The 19,850-nt window shown below is 41.3% G+C and overlaps 1 protein-coding gene across 1 annotated transcript in view; it reads right to left on the bottom strand.

Annotated features, from left to right (window-relative positions):
* Positions 1 to 19,611, bottom strand: part of GPR176 (G protein-coupled receptor 176) — a 115,012-nt gene extending 95,401 nt beyond the window's left edge. The window contains exon 1 of the mRNA XM_018054470.1: positions 18,547 to 19,611. Within this exon, the coding sequence (XP_017909959.1) occupies positions 18,547 to 18,718 (172 nt within the window). The 5' untranslated portion in view covers positions 18,719 to 19,611. The remainder of the gene's footprint in view (positions 1 to 18,546) is intronic.

Here is a 19,850-nt window from a genome sequence, read left to right as displayed (position 1 = left end):
ATATAGAGAGTCTTAAAAAATGGTACAAATGAGTTTATTTACAAAACAGAAACAGACTCACAGACTTAGAAAATGAACTTTATGTATTATCTGTTTAGCTTGACAATGCCCACACGGATCTGGCCCGGGTTCTTCCCTGCACTTGAATGCCTGGACTTTGTGCTGACAAACCTCCCACTGTCCCACCCATGCCCTGGGCTTGGATCAATGGAGGGCATTCATTTCACCCCTTACAGAAGTGATCTGCTTCAACAGTCGTGAGAGCTGGACACTGGCCACGGTGAAATTTAAAGCAGAAAACCTGGAGCAGCTAATTTCCCCAGCCATATACCTGTCAAGTGTCCAGGACCCCAACTACACACCACAGCTAACTGTGGTGAGAGTGGTGTTTCCCAGGACTCAGCCATGGCCTTGCCCTCTGACCTCCCCAGAAGCTCTGTAAACACTCAGGAAGCAGAAGCCAGTTTATGACCCAGAACCTGGTGAGCTCATCTCCTGGGAGGTTCCATCTAACAATGGCAATTTTTCCCTCTTCTGACACAGATTTTTTTTCCTAGCTTCTAAATTTTTATATTAGGAATTAAATTTTTATGTTAATTAACTATTAACAGCTGTTTATGTGTAAGTAACTTGATTTTTTAAAACAATGTTTAACTGAGAGAGAAAAAGCAACAGAAGCTCTGTGCTGATTCAGAACCAACATCACCGTATTTCCTGGTCCAGTAGAATCTCCTCTGGGCTTCTGTCCCTGTACACGCACAGGCAGCTTTCAGCCTCTTTTACATTCCTGGGCTTATTTTCCACTCCTGACCTCTGGCACTGCTAGACTTAGAGTCACCCTCAGTGTATGTGAGCATCTCTCCAGCTGCCAGCCCGTCTCTGGCTCTTATGCAACTCGGGGCTCTGGGTCTCAGCTGCTCTTCTTTCCCGGGCATCAGATGTTCATGGCATCAGGCCCTACCTGGCTGTGAGAATATGCTCACAGGCATGTCACTCCCCCTCCGAATTTGTTTACGCAAATGCAGGATATGAATGGTGATGGCAATACTATATAAATCAAGCAGGATGTTTCTGTCATGCATGACAAGAAGCCAACTCACAGACGCTGATGCAAAAAAGGGAGATGCTGGGTGTTTGGGGTTCATGTAGTTGGAGAACACAATTTCTGAAACTCCAGGGACTCATACAGTATCACCAGGATAGCTTTTATGTCACCCTTCTCCTTCCTTTCACCCTTACCTCTACCCTCATTCTCTACGGATCAGCTTGCTTTATCTCTGCTCAGCAGTCCCTTTGGAAAAGAGGAGTTCTCTACATCTATGGCATTGACCAAGCTTAGATCCCATGACCCATTCCTGGACTAATCACTGAAGACAGGGAAATAGGATCCCAGGACCAGCAAGGCCTGGGTCACGTGCCCTCTACTGTCCCCCAGATTGCATGGAGTCAAGCGGAGTACTGTGAGGGGCTATCATATAAGGAACCGCACAAAGTAGAAAGTGGTAGATACTACAGTTTGGTTCACTAAATATTCATTTCATAATCTTCCAACCATCTGCTACCCTCTGCAACAAAGGCTGGAAAGCTAAAAATACTACTTTTTCAGACAGCCTTGCAGTTAGAGCACAGGCTTATATCCAAGTTCTGGCCAGCAGATGTTCCCAAGAAAAGCAGACATGATTAACGTGAGGTGGTGACTGGTGCAGTCATCAGATTTTCTCGTAAGTACAGGAGAATGACAGATGCGTTTGGTCCTTCACGGCCAGCTATGTCGTAGGGTTCTGGAGTCTAATCTCTACATCACTGATGGTATACGACAGCTTCATTTCTGCTAGAACCAGTGGTATGCTGTGCGTATTTCCTGATGAGGTCCCAGCCCTGTACCATTCAGGCTTGGCTCCCTGAATCCCATAAATTTTGTAAGCAACTTAATATCCTGAAGGAAATTTCTTTCCTCATCATCAACAGGCTAGTTTCATGTAGAAGAAAAACTAACACCTTGTGCTGTTGCTTTATGCAAAAATGTGCATATTACTTGGTCAGGAGTAAATAAATATATGTCTGCTCTCTGAGTCCCACCACTCCGCCAAAATAAAGACAATAAAAAGATCCAGGATCACACTGTCTAGCTCTGGTCCCCAAAATAACTGAAATTGTGAATCTTTCCTGTAAATTACCAACTAAACAACAACTTTATTGTTTTGCAACTTTACTGACTTTTACAGTGGCCTCTTTTCCTTTCACCCTCACCTCTACCCTCATTCTCTATGGATCAGCTTGCTTTATCTCTGTTCAGCAGTCCCTTTGGAAAAGAGGGGTTCTCTACACCAGTGGCATTGACCAAGCTTAGATCCCATGACCCATTCCTGGACTAATCGCTGAAGACAGGGAAATCGGATCCCAGGAAGACATGACACACATACGACATATCTGAAGATATGACATAATCTTTGAGGTTACAACACTCATGCGGGGTAACTGTGAGCAGAGTAACTGTAAACACGGTAATCTTGTGGTGGTTGTTTAGTCGCTAAGTCGTGTCTGATGTTCCTGCGACCCCATGGACCGTACCTCGCCAAGCTCCTCTCCACGGGATTTCCCAGGCAAGAATACTGGAGTGGGTTGCCATTTCCTTCTCTAGGGATCTTCCTGACCCAGGGATCGAACCTGCATCTCCTGCATTGGCGGGTAGATTCTTTACCACTGAGCCACCAGGGAAGCCCAATCTTGTGGTTGTTTTTTTTAAAAATAATGGTTTGCTGTGTATTTCATTTGGGAAGCCAGTCCTTCAAAAACCTGAACTCCCTTGCAATCCACCTTTGTAAATAAAATGTTTTTCCTTCTAGAATGCCTTTATGGCTGCGTCTTCTTTTGACAATAACCTCTGTTATTTGCAGTTAAGAGCCCTCATAAATACTGGAAGGGAAGTTCACCAGTGGGTGCTCATGCATTGTTAAGGGAGAGCAGTACTGTTAGAGGGAGAGGATGAGTTGAGACAATGAAAACAGAAAATTGTCCCTACAATGTTTCATAATTCATATTATGATTGGAATAATGTGGTATTGTTGTAAACTACAAAATCCAGTGTACACATAAGGCTAAAGCAGTATTCTTGATTGCCAGTTACCATTTAGCAGGTAAGTCAAGGGCACCTACATTGTATGGGTAGCATCCATCTCCCATTAGCTAAACCCTGCTTGTCTTTTGAAGACCCTTTAAGAAGTTCCTAAACTGCCCATGTATAATGTGACCATCCTATGGCAATTAACATTGCACACGGAGTCATCTATCCATTAATAGATATCGACTAAGCATCATGACAAAAACATGATCACAGGCCAGCATCAAGCAGCACCAGCAGGACACAGACAGGGAGGAAGGTTATTCTGGACACCTGATTCAATGTAGCCATCAGCGCTATGGGGAAGCCAGGGTAGTGGGCTAGGAAGAGGCACAAGGGGAGATTCATGTTATCTGTAACATTTTAATCAACAGAAAACAAGCATGACAAAATGTTACCATTTGTTATTTCTGAATAGTGGGCTTATAATTTGTAAATATTTTTCTGTATTTTTAAAACTTCTCAAAGGAGAAAAAAGTGAGGCAGTCAGAAAGAGAAAGTGTATATACGTTTCATGCTTTGCCTCTATCTCTGTAATTTTGCTCCTCAGGAGAAACTTTCATCAGAAAAAATATTAATTTAAAAAAAAATACTGAATTCTGCAATTGATGTTAAACCATTGTTAGAAATTTATTTTAAGTGGGAAGGTGCCTAGACATCAGTGATTAAGATTAAACTGGAAGTTTTTCAGAGTGTCTCAGATTTGGTGAAGCAAATATGCAGTGCAGGCCAAAAAAAAAATGTTTCCCAACATTCTTCAGAATCAAGTGTGGCCACCAACTGAAATATTGCTTAAGGCCATTTGAAGGCATCTCCCTGGAAATTGCTTGTAAATGCAAAAGAAAAAGAAAACAACAAAATTCCTGAGTGTTTTTGTTTCTAGAGGCCTCCTGAAAGAAATCCTTTCTGTGCGTGTGAGTGTGTACATACTGTGGGGAAGGAGATGTTAATTGACAGGGTTCAGGGCTACACTTTTGGCTTACTGAATCTTGGCCATGCCTTACAGTGTGTTAAAGGAAGCTTTATTTACACTTATTTTCCTTTTGTCAGTAATGCTTTATAATACCCTAGCTTCCTGGTAGAATTTTAGGAGAATTAAGCTAACACAAATCAAGACCGCATAATTAAGTCCTGTAATACATTAATTGACCTAAGTCTAGGAAAAGGAGTTGGCTAGGAGATAGTCAGTTATACAATAGGTATAGCACTGGTGGTGGTGGTTTAGTCACTAAGCCATGTCCAACTTTTGTGACCCCATGGACTGTAACCTGTCAGGCTCCTCTGTCCAAGGGGTTCCCCAGGCAAGAATACTGGAATGGGTTGCCATTTCCTTCTCCAGAGGATCTTCCTGACCCAGGGATTGGACCCCAGTCTCCTGCACTGCAGGCAGTTTCTTTACCGACTGAGCAACAAGAGAAGCTATACTAGGTATAGCACTAGTTACAGTATAATGGCCAAAGTTGGGTTTAAAACTATTTTGGCTAAAAATCCCAAGTGTGCCCCCAACCTCCATCCTATCAACCCTCAAAGTTGTAGGTTCTCTGCATCTGACCTAGGAGCTACATTCTCAGACACCTAGGAACTATGGGATTAGAAGGAAAGAGAAATTTGAATGTTTTATGAGTGTAAAGTAACTAGAACACAACTTTTACTCATTCATCCATTCAATAAAAACTTATTGAAGTCCCAATGGCTCAGTGGCAAATAATCTGCTTGCAATGCAAGAGACACGAATTCCATCCCCAGGTCAAGAAGATCCCCTGTAGAAGGAAATGGTAACCCACTCCAGTACTCTTGCCTGGGAAATCCCATGGACAGAGGAGCCTGGTGACTACAGTCCATGGGGTCACAGAGTAGTCAGACATGACTTAGCAACTAAACACACAACATATATACTCTTAATGTTCTTTAGACTAGATTCCTAAACCTTCTTAAGCTCTATCTCCTCATCCACTTTTTTATTTTCCCTATTCTGAGCTAATGCCATCACCCCATTTTATGGTAGCATATCTCCTAAAATCAAATCTAGCAATCATTCCACCTTCTATTTTAATATGTTTTGCCTATTCTCCAACTAAGACACTTGCCCCTTGGAAGAAAAGCTATGACAAACGTAGACAGCATATTAAAAAGCAGAGACATTACTTTGCCAACAAAGAACTCTATGGTTTTCTCAGCAGTCATGTATGGATGTGAGAGGTAGACCATAAAGAACGCTGAGCACTGAAGAATTGATGCTTTTGAACTATGGTGTTGGAGAAGACTCTTGAGAGTCCCTTGGACTGCAAGATCAAATCAGTCAATCCTAAAGGAAATCAATCCTGAACATTCATTGGAGGGACTGATGCTGAGGCTGAAGCTCCAATATTTTGGCCACCTGATCCGAAGAGCTGACTCATTGGAAAAGACCCTGATGCTGGGAAAGATTGGAGGCAGGAAGAAAAGGGGACAACAGAGGATGAGATGGTTGGATGGCATCACTGACTCAATGGATATGAGTTTAAGCAAGCTCTGGAGATGGTGAAGGACAGGGAAGCCTGGCGTGCTGCAGTCCATGGATTCACAAAGAGTCAGACATGACTTGAGTGACTGAACAATACAACAATTCTCAAACTTCCAATTCTGGCTCCATGGCAGAACTTAGAACACTGCTACAAACACCTAGAAGTGTTGGATAAAACAGAAGAGATCTTTAAATTCATTGCAAACCTTAGAAGAAATAAAAGGGAAATCCCCAGTTGCCTAAAACAGAGACAAAAGGGCTTGCACTGAGGGGCAGTTTTCAGATCAGGAAATAGGCTCTAACAGTTAACTTCGGGTTTCTACAGCTACACACAAACTGAATGAGGCTGGATACTCCTTGAAGCAGGTAGTTGGAATGAAATCCCAGCATGAAGCCAGAATCCTCCAAGAGTGGCCACCTCAGTGAGAGAGAGAGTGAAAAACTGTGTCCTCTACCTCAAAGAGATGACAAAGAAATGAACCTTTTCCTGCAGTTGAGGTCTTGGGCTAGTGATGGCCCTATGATACCTGGCAGAAACAAATGTGAAAATGAAGGTCACCTGTACAGCCAAGACCTCACAGAATCCTTCAGAAAAAGGAGATGGACTCACAAATAAAAACTTACAAGCATTCAAGGAAATGATCCACCACAAGAAAGAATCAGCAGACACAATAAACATCCCAAGATAACAATCTGAAACAATAGATCTGAAATTATACAAGAGGAAATAAAACCATGAAAAAGAGAGCAAGACACTAATATAAACTGATACCCTCCTGTTCCTTTACATGCCAGGTATGTGCTTATACCCTCAACTTTTCTAAATGCCCTACATGCAATCACAGTCTTGCCTATATGATGATGTCACTAGAAGTTCCAAAAAGATCCACTCCATCCATTTCTTAACATATGTCACTACATAAAATGATCAATGTAGTCACCCTTTTTGCTTAAGATAGTAATTTTTTTTAAGTACTCTTAAGGTCAATATATTAATGTAATAATATCTGTAAACATTGATGTCTGAAGTGGTTTATTTAGCAGGCCACTATGAGGGAATGGAATTCAGTTCCCTTTAAGTTTGAAAGAAGGAAGACAAGTAAGCAATTCAGAACAAGGTCACTGGGCATCCAAAAGGAAAAGAAGAAAACAAGAGGTGTCTGAAAGAGATGGAGTGAACATGAGAACATAAAAACTCTGAAAACAGGTGTTGATTTTTCAAAGACAGTTTTCTTACTTTTCACTTTTGCCTAGGGTAAATACTTACATTTTAGGTTTTACCTAGAGTTACTCATGCCTTTCAGCCTAGTCAGAAACTCCTCTCAGATTTTATACTTTATTGCTAACAAAGATTTTCCACCCAGCCAATCTGGAAGTTCCTTGACAATAAAACAGTTTTCACAACAACTTCCAGTCACAACCAATCTAAATGACTTATTCAGAATAATGACATGTAGAGAAACTCTTGAGCAAACTCGATGGAAGAGATAATTTCAGAGACTTGGGACACCCCAGAGAAAAACAAAGCCATATCTGTTTGTTCTTATTTTGAGACAAATTTTCTCCCTTTCTACAAAATTGCAATAAAGTAAAAGGATATTTCTTGCAGAACCATGAATATTTGGAGTTGAAACACTAGGATCAATAATAATAATAATTAAAGGTGAAATTTTCAGACAATAAATTAGTTAGTTGCTTTGTCTACCAGCATTAAAACATTCTGTGCTGTGCTGTGCTAAGTCACTTAAGTCATGTCTGACTCTGCAACCCTATGAACTGTGGCCCGCCAGTCTCCTCTGTCCATGGGATTTTTCCAGGCCAGAATACTCGTGTGGGTTGTCATGCCCTTCTCCAGGGGATCTTCCAAACCCAGGGATCAAACCCACGTCTCTTATGTCTCCTGCATTGGCAGGCAGGTTCTTTTACAACTACCACCACCTAGGAAGCCCTACTATACCTTAACTCTCAACATACACAGGCATACCCCCAAAATACTGTGGGTTCAGTTCTAGACCAATGCAAACAAGGGACCACTGCAGTAAAGCGAATCACATGAATTTTTAGTTTCCTAGTGGATATGAAAGTTACGTTTATACTATACTGTAAGTCTATTAAATGTGCAATAGCATGTATAAAAGCACAATGTACATACTTCAATTAAAAAATACTTTATTGCCATATTTCAATTTTTTTAATCTATATAATTTACTCCAAACTTTTTTTTAAATGTCTACAAACTTTATAGGTCACACTACTTTAATACTACTACTTATACCTACTGTTATTTATAAAATAAAGTGTCTACAAGAGAAAATCTATTTAATAGATGTTCAGATATACCAAAAAAAAAAACTTTATTGTTAAAAAATGCTAACCATCATCTGAGTCTTCAACAAGCCATAATATTTTCGCTGGAGGGCTCTTGCCTCCATGTTGATGGCTGCTGACTGACCAGGGTGGTGGCTGCTGAAGGTTGAGGTGGCTTTGGCAATTTCTAAAAATAAGACAATGAAGTTTGCCTCATTGATTGACTTTTCCTTTCACAAATGACTTCTCTGTAGCATGCAATACTGTTTGATAGGATTTTACCCACATCAGAACTTCTTTAGAAGTTGTAGTCAATCCTCTCAAACCGTGCCACTGCTTTATCAACTATATTTATGTCATGTTCTAACTCCTTTACTATCATTTCAGCAGTCTTCACAGCATCTTTACCAGGAGTAGATTTCATCTCAAGAAAACTACTTTCCCTGCTCATTCATAAGATGTAAGTTCTCATCTGTTCAAGTTTTTTTTTTTTAATTTTAAAATCTTTAATTCTTACATGCGTTCCCAAACATGAACCCCCCTCCCACCTCCCTCCCCATAACATCTCTCTGGGTCATCCCCATGCACCAGCCCCAAGCATGCTGTATCCTGCGTCAGACGCAGACTGACGATTCGATTCTTACATGATAGTATACATGTTAGAATGCCATTCTCCCAAATCATCCCACCCTCTCCCTCTCCCTCTGAGTCCAAAAGTCCATTATACACATCTGTGTCTTTTTTCCTGTCTTGCATACAGGGTCGTCATTGCCATCTTTCTAAATTCCATATATATGTGTTAGTATACTGTATTGGTGTTTTTCTTTCTGGCTTACTTCACTCTGTATAATCGGCTCCAGTTTCATCCATCTCATCAGAACTGATTCAAATGAATTCTTTTTAATGGCTGAGTAATACTCCATTGTGTATATGTACCACAGCTTTCTTATCCATTCATCTGCTGATGGACATCTAGGTTGTTTCCATGTCCTGGCTATTATAAACAGTGCTGTGATGAACATTGGGGTACATGTGTCTCTTTCAATTCTGGTTTCCTCGGTGTGTATGCCCAGCAGTGGGATTGCTGGGTCATAAGGTAGTTCTATTTGCAATTTTTTAAGGAATCTCCACACTGTTCTCCATAGTGGCTGTACTAGTTTGCATTCCCACCAACAGTGTAGGAGGGTTCCCTTTTCTCCACACCCTCTCCAGCATTTATTGCTTGCAGATTTTTGGATCGCAGACATTCTGACTGGTGTGAAGTGGTACCTCATTGTGGTTTTGATTTGCATTTCTCTAATAATGAGTGATGTTGAGCATCTTTTCATGTGTTTGTTAGCCATCCGTATGTCTTCTTTGGAGAAATGTCTATTTAGTTCTTTGGCCCATTTTTTGATTGGGTCGTTTATTTTTCTGGAATTGAGCTGCATAAGTTGCTTGTATATTTTTGAGATTAGTTGTTTGTCAGTTGCTTCATATGCTATTATTTTCTCCCATTCAGAAGGCTGTCTTTTCACCTTGCTTATATTTTCTTTTGTTGTGCAGAAGCTTTTAATTTTAATTAGATCCCATTTGTTTATTTTTGTTTTTATTTCCAGAATTCTGGGAGGTGGATCATAGAGGATCCTGCTGTGATTTATGTCGGAGAGTGTTTTGCCTATGTTCTCCTCTAGGAGTTTTATAGTTTCTGGTCTTACATTTAGATCTTTAATCCATTTTGAGTTTATTTTTGTGTGGGGTGTTAGAAAGTGATCTAGTTTCATTCTTTTGCAAGTGGTTGACCAGGTTTCCCAGCACCACTTGTTAAAGAGATTGTCTTTACTCCATTGTATATTCTTGCCTCCTTTGTCAAAGATAAGGTGTCCATATGTGTGTGGATTTATCCCTGGGCTTTCTATTTTGTTCCATTGATCTATATGTCTGTCTTTGTGCCAGTACCATACTGTTTTGATGACTGTGGCTTTGTAGTAGAGCCTGAAGTCAGGCAAGTTGATTCCTCCAGTTCCATTCTTATTTCTCAAGATTGCTTTGGCAATTCGAGGTTTTTTGTATTTCCATACAAATCTTGAAATTATTTGTTCTAGTTCTGTGAAAAATATGGCTGGTAGCTTGATAGGGATTGCATTGAATTTGTAAATTGCTTTGGGTAGTATACTCATTTTCACTATATTGATTCTTTCGATCCATGAACATGCTATATTTCTCCATCTATTAGTGTCCTCTTTGATTTCTTTCATCAGTGTTTTATAGTTTTCTATATATAGGTCTTTAGTTTCTTTAGGTAGATATATTCCTAAGTATTTTATTCTTTTTGTTGCAATGGTGAATGGAATTGTTTCCTTAATTTTCATCTGTTCAAGTTTTATCATAAGATTGCAGCAATTCAGTCACATCATCAGGCTCCATTTCTAATTCTTAGCTCTCTAGTTGTTTCTACCACATCTGCAATTACTTCCTCCACTGAAGTCTTGACCGCTTCAAAGTCATCCATGAGACTTGGAATCAACTCCTTCTACACCTCTGTTGTCGTTGATATTTTGACCTTGTCTCATGAATCACAAGTGTTCTTAATGGTGTCTAGAATGGTGTATCCTTTCCAGAAGGTCTTCAATTTACTTCACCCAGATATCAAAGGAATCATTATCCTGACAGCTATAACCTTACAAAATATATTTCTTAAATAATAAGACCTGAAAGTCTAAAGTACATCTTGATATACAGGCTGCAGAAGGGGTATTGTGTTAGCAAGCATGAAAACAACATGAATCTCATTGCACATCTTCGTCAGAGCTCTTGGGTGACTAGGTGCCCAAGAGCTCATTGTTAATGAGCAGTAATATTTTAAAAGGAATCTTTTCCTCTGAGCAGTAGGTCTCAACAGTAAGCTTAAAATGTTCAGTAAACCATGTAAATAGATGTGCAGTGATTTAGGCTTTGGGTTCCATTTACAGAGCACAGGCAGAGTAGATCTGGAATAATTCTCTAGGATTTTCAGAACGGTATCAGCTTCAACTTCAAGTTACCAGCTACATTAAACCCTAATAAGAGTCAGCCTATTTGAAGCTTGAAGCCCGGCACTGACTTCTCCTTTCTAGTTATGAAAGTCCTAGATGGCATCTTCTTCCAATACAAAGTTGTTTGTCTACACTGAAAATCTATAGTTTAGTGTAGCCACTTTTATTCATTATCTTAGCTAGATCTTCTGGATAACTTACTGCAGTTTCTATATTAGCACTTGTTGGTGCACCTTGCACTTTTATGTTATGGAGACAGCTTCTTTCCTTAAACCTCATGAATCAACCTCTGCTAGCTTCAAACTCTTCTTCTGAAGCTACATTACCTCTCTCAGCCTTTACAAAATTGAATAAAGTTAGGGCTTTGCTCTGGATTAGGCTTTGGCTTAAGAGAATGTTGTGGCTGGTTTGATCTCCTACCCAAACCACTAAACTTTATCCAGATCAACAAGAAGGCTGTTTTACTTTCTTACTATTTATGTATTCACTGGAGTAACATTTTTAATTTCCTTCAAAAATTTTTCTTTGCATTTACAACTTGGCTAACTGTTTAGCACAAGAAGCCTTACTTTCACCCTATTTTAGCTATCAGCATGCCTTCCTCACTAAAATCATTCTAGCTTTTGATGTAAAGTGCTGCTGCTGCTAAGTTGCTTTAGTCTTGTCCGACTCTGTGTGACCCCACGGACGGCAGCCCACCAGGCTCCCCTGTCCCTGGGATTCTCCAGTCAAGAACCCTGGAGTGGGTTGCCATTTCCTTCTCCAATGCCTGAAAGGAAAAGTGAAAGTGAAGTCGCTCAGTCGTGTCCGACTCTTAGCGCCCCATGGACTGCAGCCTACCAGGCTCCTCCATCCATAGGATTTTCCAGGCAAGAGTACTGGAGTGGGGTGCCACTGCCTTCTCTGATGTAAAGTGAGATACATGCAATTCTTCCTTTCACTTGAACACTTAGAGGCCAGTGCAGGATTATTAACTGGCTTAATTTCAATATTATTGTGTCTCAGAGAATACAAAGATGAAAGAAGAAGGAAACAGGAATGGTTATGAAGTACAGTAGATAGCTAGGGCTCAGGGTATTTAGAGGAAATGAGAAGCAACTACTATGGATATGTGATTTCTTTGCGGGGGGTATTAAAAGGTTTCCTGAAATTCAGTAGTGGTGATGGCTGCATAATTCCATGAATATACTAAAAACCACTGAACTGTATACTATAATTGGGTGAAATGTGTGGTACATGAATTTTAATTTTAATAAAGTTTTTTTACATTTTCACAGTAGAATTTCCAGAAGAATTGGTAAACTCAAGGCCTAGAAAGGGGAAAAAAAGGATTATCAAAAGCATTTCATTCAGATGGAAGCCAGACTGCTTTCCTGTATATTATAGATAACATTATAAAAGAATGGGGTGGTGAAACGCATATAGCATATGGAAATCGAAGGCAACATGATGCAGCTTGAGTCAGTATATTATGAGTTCATCTACCCAGGCTGATAACTATTGACCTCACCACTTCAAACTCCTTAGGTCAATTCAGGACACCTTATTCTTGAAGTAGTCTACTAGGTTTCTAGACATACCAAAAACAGAAAAAAAGCAGGTATAATAAGGCTGATGATATCACATTATTACTGGCTATAATTATGGTAAAGATATTTATCATGATATATATATTTATATCATGGAAAGAACATTTTATGCAAAGATGGGCAGAATAAAGGACAGAAACGGTATGGACCTAACAGAAGCAGAAGATATTAAGAAGAGGTGGCAAGAATAGGCAGAACTATACAGAAAAGATCTTAATGACTCAGATAACCACGATGGTGTGGTCACTCACCTAGAATAAGACATCTTGGAGTGTGAAGTCAAGCGGGCCTTAGGGAGCATCACTACAAAAAAGCTAGTGGAAGTGATGGAATTCCAGCTGAGCTATTTCAAATCCTAAAAGATGATGCTGTGAAAGTGCCGCACTCAATATGCTAGCAAATCTGGAAATCTCAGCAGTGGCCACAGGACTGGAAAAGGTCAGTTTTCATTCCAATCCCAAAGAAAGGCAATGGGAAGGAATGTTCAAACTACCACACAATTGCACTTATTTCACGCACTAGCAAAGTAATGCTCAAAATTCTCCAACAAAGGCTTCAACAGTATGTGAATCAAGAACTTCCAGATGTTCAAGATGGATTCAGAAAAAGCAGAAGAACCAGAGATCAAATTGCCAACATCCACTGGATCATAGAAAAAGCAAGAGAGTTTCAGAAAAACATCTACTTCTGCTTTATTGACTATGCCAAGACTTTGACAGTGTGGATCACAACAAACTGGAAAATTCTTCAAGAGATGGGAATTCCAGACCACTTTACCTGCCTCCTGAGAAATCTGTATGCAGATCAAGAAGCAACAGTTAGAACCAGACATAGAATAATCGACTGGTTCCAAATCGCAAAAGGAGTACATCAAGGATATATACTGTCACTGTGCTTATTTAACTTACATGCTGAGTACATCATGAGAAATGCCAGTCTGGATGAAGCTCAGACTGGAATCAAGACTGCTGGGAGAAATATCAATAACCTCAGATATGCAGATGACACCACCTTAATAGCAGAAAATGAAGAGTAACTAAAGACCCTCTTGATGAAAGTGAAAGAAGAGAGTGAAAAAGTTGGCTTAAAACTCAACATTCAAATAACTTAATCATGGCACCCAGTCCCATGGCAAATAGATGGGGAAACAATGAAAACAGTGACAAACTTTATTTTGGGGGGGCTCCAAACCCCTTCAGACAGTGACTGCAGCCATGAAATTAAAAGATGGCTCCTTCGAAAAAAAAAGCCATGACCAAACTAGACAGCATATTAAAAAGCAGAGACATTACTTTGCCAACAAAGGCCCATCTAGTCAAAGCTATGGCTTTTCCAGCAGTCATGTATGGATGTGAGAGTTGTACCATAAAGAAGGCTAAGTGCTGAAGGATTGATGCTTTTGAACTGTGGGGTTGGAGAAGACTCTTGAAAGTCCCTTGGACTGTAAGGAAATCAAACCAGTCAATCCTAAAGGAAATCAGTCCTGAATATAAATTGGAAGGACTGATGCTGAAGCTGAAGCTCCAATACTTTGGCCACCTGATGCAAAAAACTGACTCATTAGAAAACACCCTGATGCTGAGAAAGATTGAAGGCAGGAAGAGAAGGGGATGACAGAAAACAAGATGATTGGATGGCACCACCAACTCAATGGAAATGAGTTTGAGCAAGCTCTGGAGATGGTGAAGGACAGGGAAGCCTGGCATGCTGCAGTTCATGGAGTTGCCAAGAGTTGGACACAACTGAGCAACAATAATATATTTATTATATAATAGTATCATATATATTATCATATTTACTATCATATATAGCGTGTGTGTGTGTGTGTGTGTGTGTGCATGCTCAGTTGTGTCTGACTCTTGGTGGCCTCATGGACTGTGGATCGCCAGGTTCCTCCATCCAGGGAATTTTCCAGGCAAGAATACTGGAGTAGGTTGCCATTTTCTACTCCAAGAGACCTTCCTGACCTAGGGATTGAACCCATGTCTCTTGCATCTCCAGCACTGGCAAGCAAACTCTTTACCACTGAGTCACCAGGGAAGCCATATATGTATGTGTATATATATATGTATGTATGTATGTGTGTATATATATATATGTATGTATGTATGTGTATATATATGTATGTATGTACGTATATATAGACTGTTAATATTACATTGTTATTGGCTATAATCATGGCCAACATACTATATTGTATATAATTATGAAAAACCATCCTTGTGTGTATGCCTTATGAACACAAACTAGCAGGAACATTGTTTCCCTCAAAAATTTAACTAAGGAGCTCCAAGAACTATCCAGCTATTAACTGGTTAATTTCAACTAGTATCAAAAGCACAAATATATTTCTCTGTCAAACAAGTGCCATGAACACTGCTGGTACTCAATATAATTTTGTTGAATGATTACAGACAATCATGAACAAAAATAGTGTTCCTCCATATCATCTGTCAAATCAATTCAACATATAATTTCCCTCCCTCTTTCCTTTGAAATTATTACTTCAATGACCATCTCAAGAAATCACGCAACAGACAACTTGAACCTTTATTTGAGGTCATCAACTTCACATAGGTATAGTCTGTTTACAGTAGACTATTGCTAAGGAAAAGGGAGATAGGTTAAAATTAAGAAGAATACATATGGTGTTTTGGCAAGAGGACGGCAGGCTGATTTCTCTATTTTAAAATAAATTTCAGGGTAGGATACACACTTTTTGGCTATTGTCTACAGTGCTAATTTTCTTTAAGAGCAAATTCATTTATAAAAATCTAAATGCCTCCAATGATGATAATAACAGGTAAGAGGCAATCTGTCCAGAAGCAGCTGAGAGGTAATACACTAGGTCACAGCCACTGACCTTTTTCAAGTCAAAGCACCAGAATGGGTCCAGCTCTCCAGGTCCTTGGACTGTGAATCCAAAGAGAATAAGGGAAAAGAAAAAGATCAACTCTGAGGAGTTAGATCCAAGACATTTATTGGAAATGATGGTTCCAATTCTTTTTTAGTCTTTGATTTCACATTGTTCACTACTAATGCTATATATTTATCAAAGGGCAATCTAAACTATTTGACTCTCTTTCAACATCTACAGTATATCTGAAGATATCCCAAGATGTTGCACAAAAAGGCTGACAGACACTAACTCACATAAACCTTCAAAAGGCATTATTTGAATAATATTATATACAATTCTCGAGTTCATTTTCAACACAGCAAATAATGTTCTCTGAGCGACTTCACTTTTACTTTTCACTTTCATGCGTTGGAGAAGGAAATGGCAACCCACTCCAGTGTTCTTGCCTGGAGAATCCCAGGGACAGGGGAGACTGGTGGGCTGCCGTCTGTGGGGTCGCACAGAGTTGGATACGACTGAAGCAACTTAGCAGCAGCAGCAGCAAAGTTGAAATATTATAGCTATTCCTTGATGTTATTTTTCCCTCATACAAGGCACTAAAACAGTTTTCAAAAGAAGCTGTAAGATGTCAACAGTACAAAGAAATTTTCACATATAGCAGGTATCTGAAAATCCCAACAAAAAATCTATGTTGACAATATGGGAATTTACTCAAAGGGAAAAATTCATTCTCCCATGTTTAGAGACAGGGGAAACAAGCAGATTAAATCAGTGTCATATGCTATTACAGATACTATTCACTCTTCTGCTTTACTTTTTATCCTAGATTCTTCTGGGATAATTTTTCTCTCTTTTGGGGCTTCATGAAACTAGGCTTCCCAAGTTTACTTGCCATGCAACTGACTACACATGGCTCTGGAACTTAAGCTCTGAGAGCCTCAACTGGCATTTACCAGGATTTAATGACATAGACATGTTTGTATGGGTCAAATCCTCAGAGAACAATGAACCAATAATACCAATAACAAGTGCACAAGGCAATGCTATGTAGCTAAGCTTTTATGAAAACCAGAAATGCCTTTCATGTTTGCATAAGTTCTCTGAGTTTTGATTTCTAGAAATTTAACCATATTTATACTTCTTATAAAAAATAAAAAGGAGAAAATGGAATTCTCTCCTAGAAGGGCTTAAGTCATGTGTAAGGGGGAATCCTGACTAGGTCATGTCAAGTATAACCAAAGATCAGGGGCAAAATCAGTCTTCTCTTTGAAGATATCCATAAAAGCAGTTTTTGCATGTCAATTAAAGCGCTGTGTGGAAAAAGTTCAATTAAGGGCATATTTACCTAGGAACTCCTGAATCCAATGCAAGTTACCAGAACTGAAAGTACATGGGAAGCAAAGCATTAGTTAACTGTGCATTGTTTGTTTTGTCCTTTATAGACATGCTCTGTTTCCTATTTCAATAGTACTGAAGTTTTCAGATTCAACCTATGAGAAAATTTCTCTAGGCACCATCTTTCTTCAGGGTTAAAGCTACCAATGAAAAAAGCAAAACATTCCCTCCTCTCTCTCTCTTTTATATATATATATATATATATATATATATATATGCAGATATACACAGAATAAATGCAGAAATAAAAATGCAGCCACTTCTACTGCCTCCCCAATAATAATCTACCCTTTAAGTAAGTGTGGCAATACTAGAATTTAACTCTCAAAAATCTGTAGTGCATTGTGCTTGATACCCAGTTGGTATTCAGTGTTTACTGTTTGCTAAGTGAATACTAAAAATATTTGGGACACAAGCTTTTGCTTTGTTATCGTGCATGTATGTTCCACTCATAAAAACACATAACATACACACATAAATCTACATATAGCCCATTAGCGTCACCTCCTGAAAACGTCCTCATGACAAAAAGTGAAAGATAAATATGCTAGAATGGGACAGGATGATGACAATTACAGAAGCTACATAAGGAAATTATAAACAATTCTGCCATAGTCTGTTTTTTTTTTTATTTACTATAGTGTGTTATTCTTTCTTTTTCTTTTAAATTGGGATGTAGTTGATGTTTCATGGTCTTTTTGATGTCAATTATATTGGTTTCCATGGAAATTCACAGGTGTCTACAAAAAAGTAATCTATTCCTACTTTGAAACTTTAAGACTGCTCTTGGCCATAATATCACACATAATTACAAACAATCTTTTCACAACCTTTAAATGCCATTATCAGAGAATTTATATTTGAAAGGAAGCCACATATTTACAAGTAATATGCAACATGAACAACAAATCTCAACAAAAATGAATATTCATTGTATCATTTATCATTCAAAGAGTAGCTACCAGAAGTTCAGGTAATTCTCACATTAGTGCACTAATATTTTTACTAACCACTCATTTTATTTCGTTGGTCTTTTCCTCCCCCAACAAGTATTCCTAAATTTGTTATGCGTAGTGTTTTGTGTTTTTTTCTATCTTTATCCTGTACTTTAAAAACAAACAAAAAACAAAAAACCTAGGGAGAAAAGTATATTGGGATTTATTTCGTTTCGGGGTTTAAAAATATCTGAAGGCAACACAGAGCTTAACTCCACAAGGTTGTTTACCAGGAGGTTGGTGCTCCGAAGAAGCAACCCATTTTTTCAAAAGCGCGCAAAATAGGGTTCTTGGGGGAAAATACAAAAATGTATACAAAGAATAGATAGGAGCGCAAAACACATCAGTCATCAGCAACAAAACTGAAGCTTTGTGGCTCTTTATTTGTCAACAAGAGGTCGGGGCCAGCGCCCCGCCATAGTACTCAGGATGTTAAGTACGATGGGCACAACCCAGTGACCATCCCAAAGCGGCCCTCAAAGAGCCGCCTGGAGAGGTTGACCTCCGCCGGGGCCAGGCAATTGCTCCTCCACTCGGGACCAAACCCTACCGGAACTCCTGTTTCCAGCTTGGGCGTTGCAGTCGACCATCCCTGCTTAACTTCCCTTCAGTTACCCTGGCATTCTTAAACCTCCTTCAACTATCTGCACTTTTTCCAGGCACCCCGAAACCCAAGGAGGCTCCAGCGACGCCCGATCCCGGCTCTCCGTGCCTGAGCTCTCGGGGAAGCCCACGCGGGAGGCGCCCCAGCGGGCGGCTTACCGAGCAGCGAGCCTATGAAGATGACGACCTGCACGGTGGTGGTGAACTGGCGGTACAGCTGCGCCTCGCCAAACTCCCCGAGCGCGCTGCGGTTGGCGCCCGCCGCCTCGGCGCTGGACGCGTTGCGCGGCTCGCTGGCATTTCGGGAAATCCAGCTACCGTTATGCCCCATGGCAAGGCTGGGGCTCCCGCTCAGTCGTCGCCCGCCCGTGCGCTCGGCTTGGACCCCGGCGCCACCTTCTCCAGCCCCGGGCGTGGAGGAACGCGCGGGTGCCTGGTGGAGTCCTGGAGAACCCCGGGCAGCCGCGGGTCCCCTCAGGTCTCCACATCGCCAGCCCCGGCTCCTGGGAGGCGGGGAGCTGAGAGGGCGAGGCTTCGCCCCATGCCCGCTCCCTCCCGGGCCCCCGTCAGCAGCCACATGAAGGCGGCACGGTCAGAGCCCGCCAAGCGTCGTCCGTCCCTCTTGGGTGGTCAGCTCCGCCAAGACCACTTAGCAGAGAGGGAAACAAAGGAGGTTTCTGATAGTCAAGGAGGGCGCTCTTTGCTCCCGCCGCCCTCTTCAACCTCAGCTGCTACCACCGAAGGTCCTCTCGAGTCTCCTCAGACTGGCAGACTCAGGCCCTCTCCTCAGAGGGAAGAAAACATTTAGCTGAAGCCCTTTCTCAGTTCTGCTGGCTTCGAGGATAGATGGCCATGGGAAACCCGGAAAATGGCCAAGTCAAATGCTTGGAGTCCCAAGGGGACCCTGGAGCCCCTCACAGCGCTCATGGTCAGGGTGGAAAGCTCTGAACCTCTCCAATAGCCTCGCCCTCAACTCCCGGCCCGGCTGTCCCTCAGAATGCCCGCGAGGTCTCCTGCCCAGCCCCTCGCTGAGTGCTCAGACCTCCTGCCTCAGCGCGGGCTGCAGGGATCTTGTTCTGCAGCCCCTTTGCTTCTGCACGGCCCAGTGCCCCGTTTCCTGGACCTGCTCCGGCTCTCAGTTGCAGCGAGAGAGCCTCCAGACTTTGCGGGGACACGAGAAGACACCCCTAGGAGTGCAGAGCCACCGTCTGCGAGGGCACCGGACTCCTGCCGTGCGCCTGGGGCAATGGGGAGCGCGCGGCCCGCGAGCGCGGCCACGTGACACGCGCGGCCCCGCCCTCACGCTCAGCCTAGAAGAGGGGAAGGACGCCGCCATCTTGCCCCCCCTCCCCACCAACGAGCCTGACAGCCTAGGCGGGGAATGGCAGGCACTGAGGAGCCGGATCTGGCTCCGGTGGACAAGCCCGGTGCTCCTCCGGTGCTTCGCATCTTTTAATGCTGTC

This window comes from Capra hircus, chromosome 10 (assembly GCF_001704415.2).
Source record: "Capra hircus breed San Clemente chromosome 10, ASM170441v1, whole genome shotgun sequence".
Lineage (NCBI taxonomy): Eukaryota > Metazoa > Chordata > Mammalia > Artiodactyla > Bovidae > Capra > Capra hircus.
This window is presented reverse-complemented; position numbering and strand designations above follow the sequence as displayed.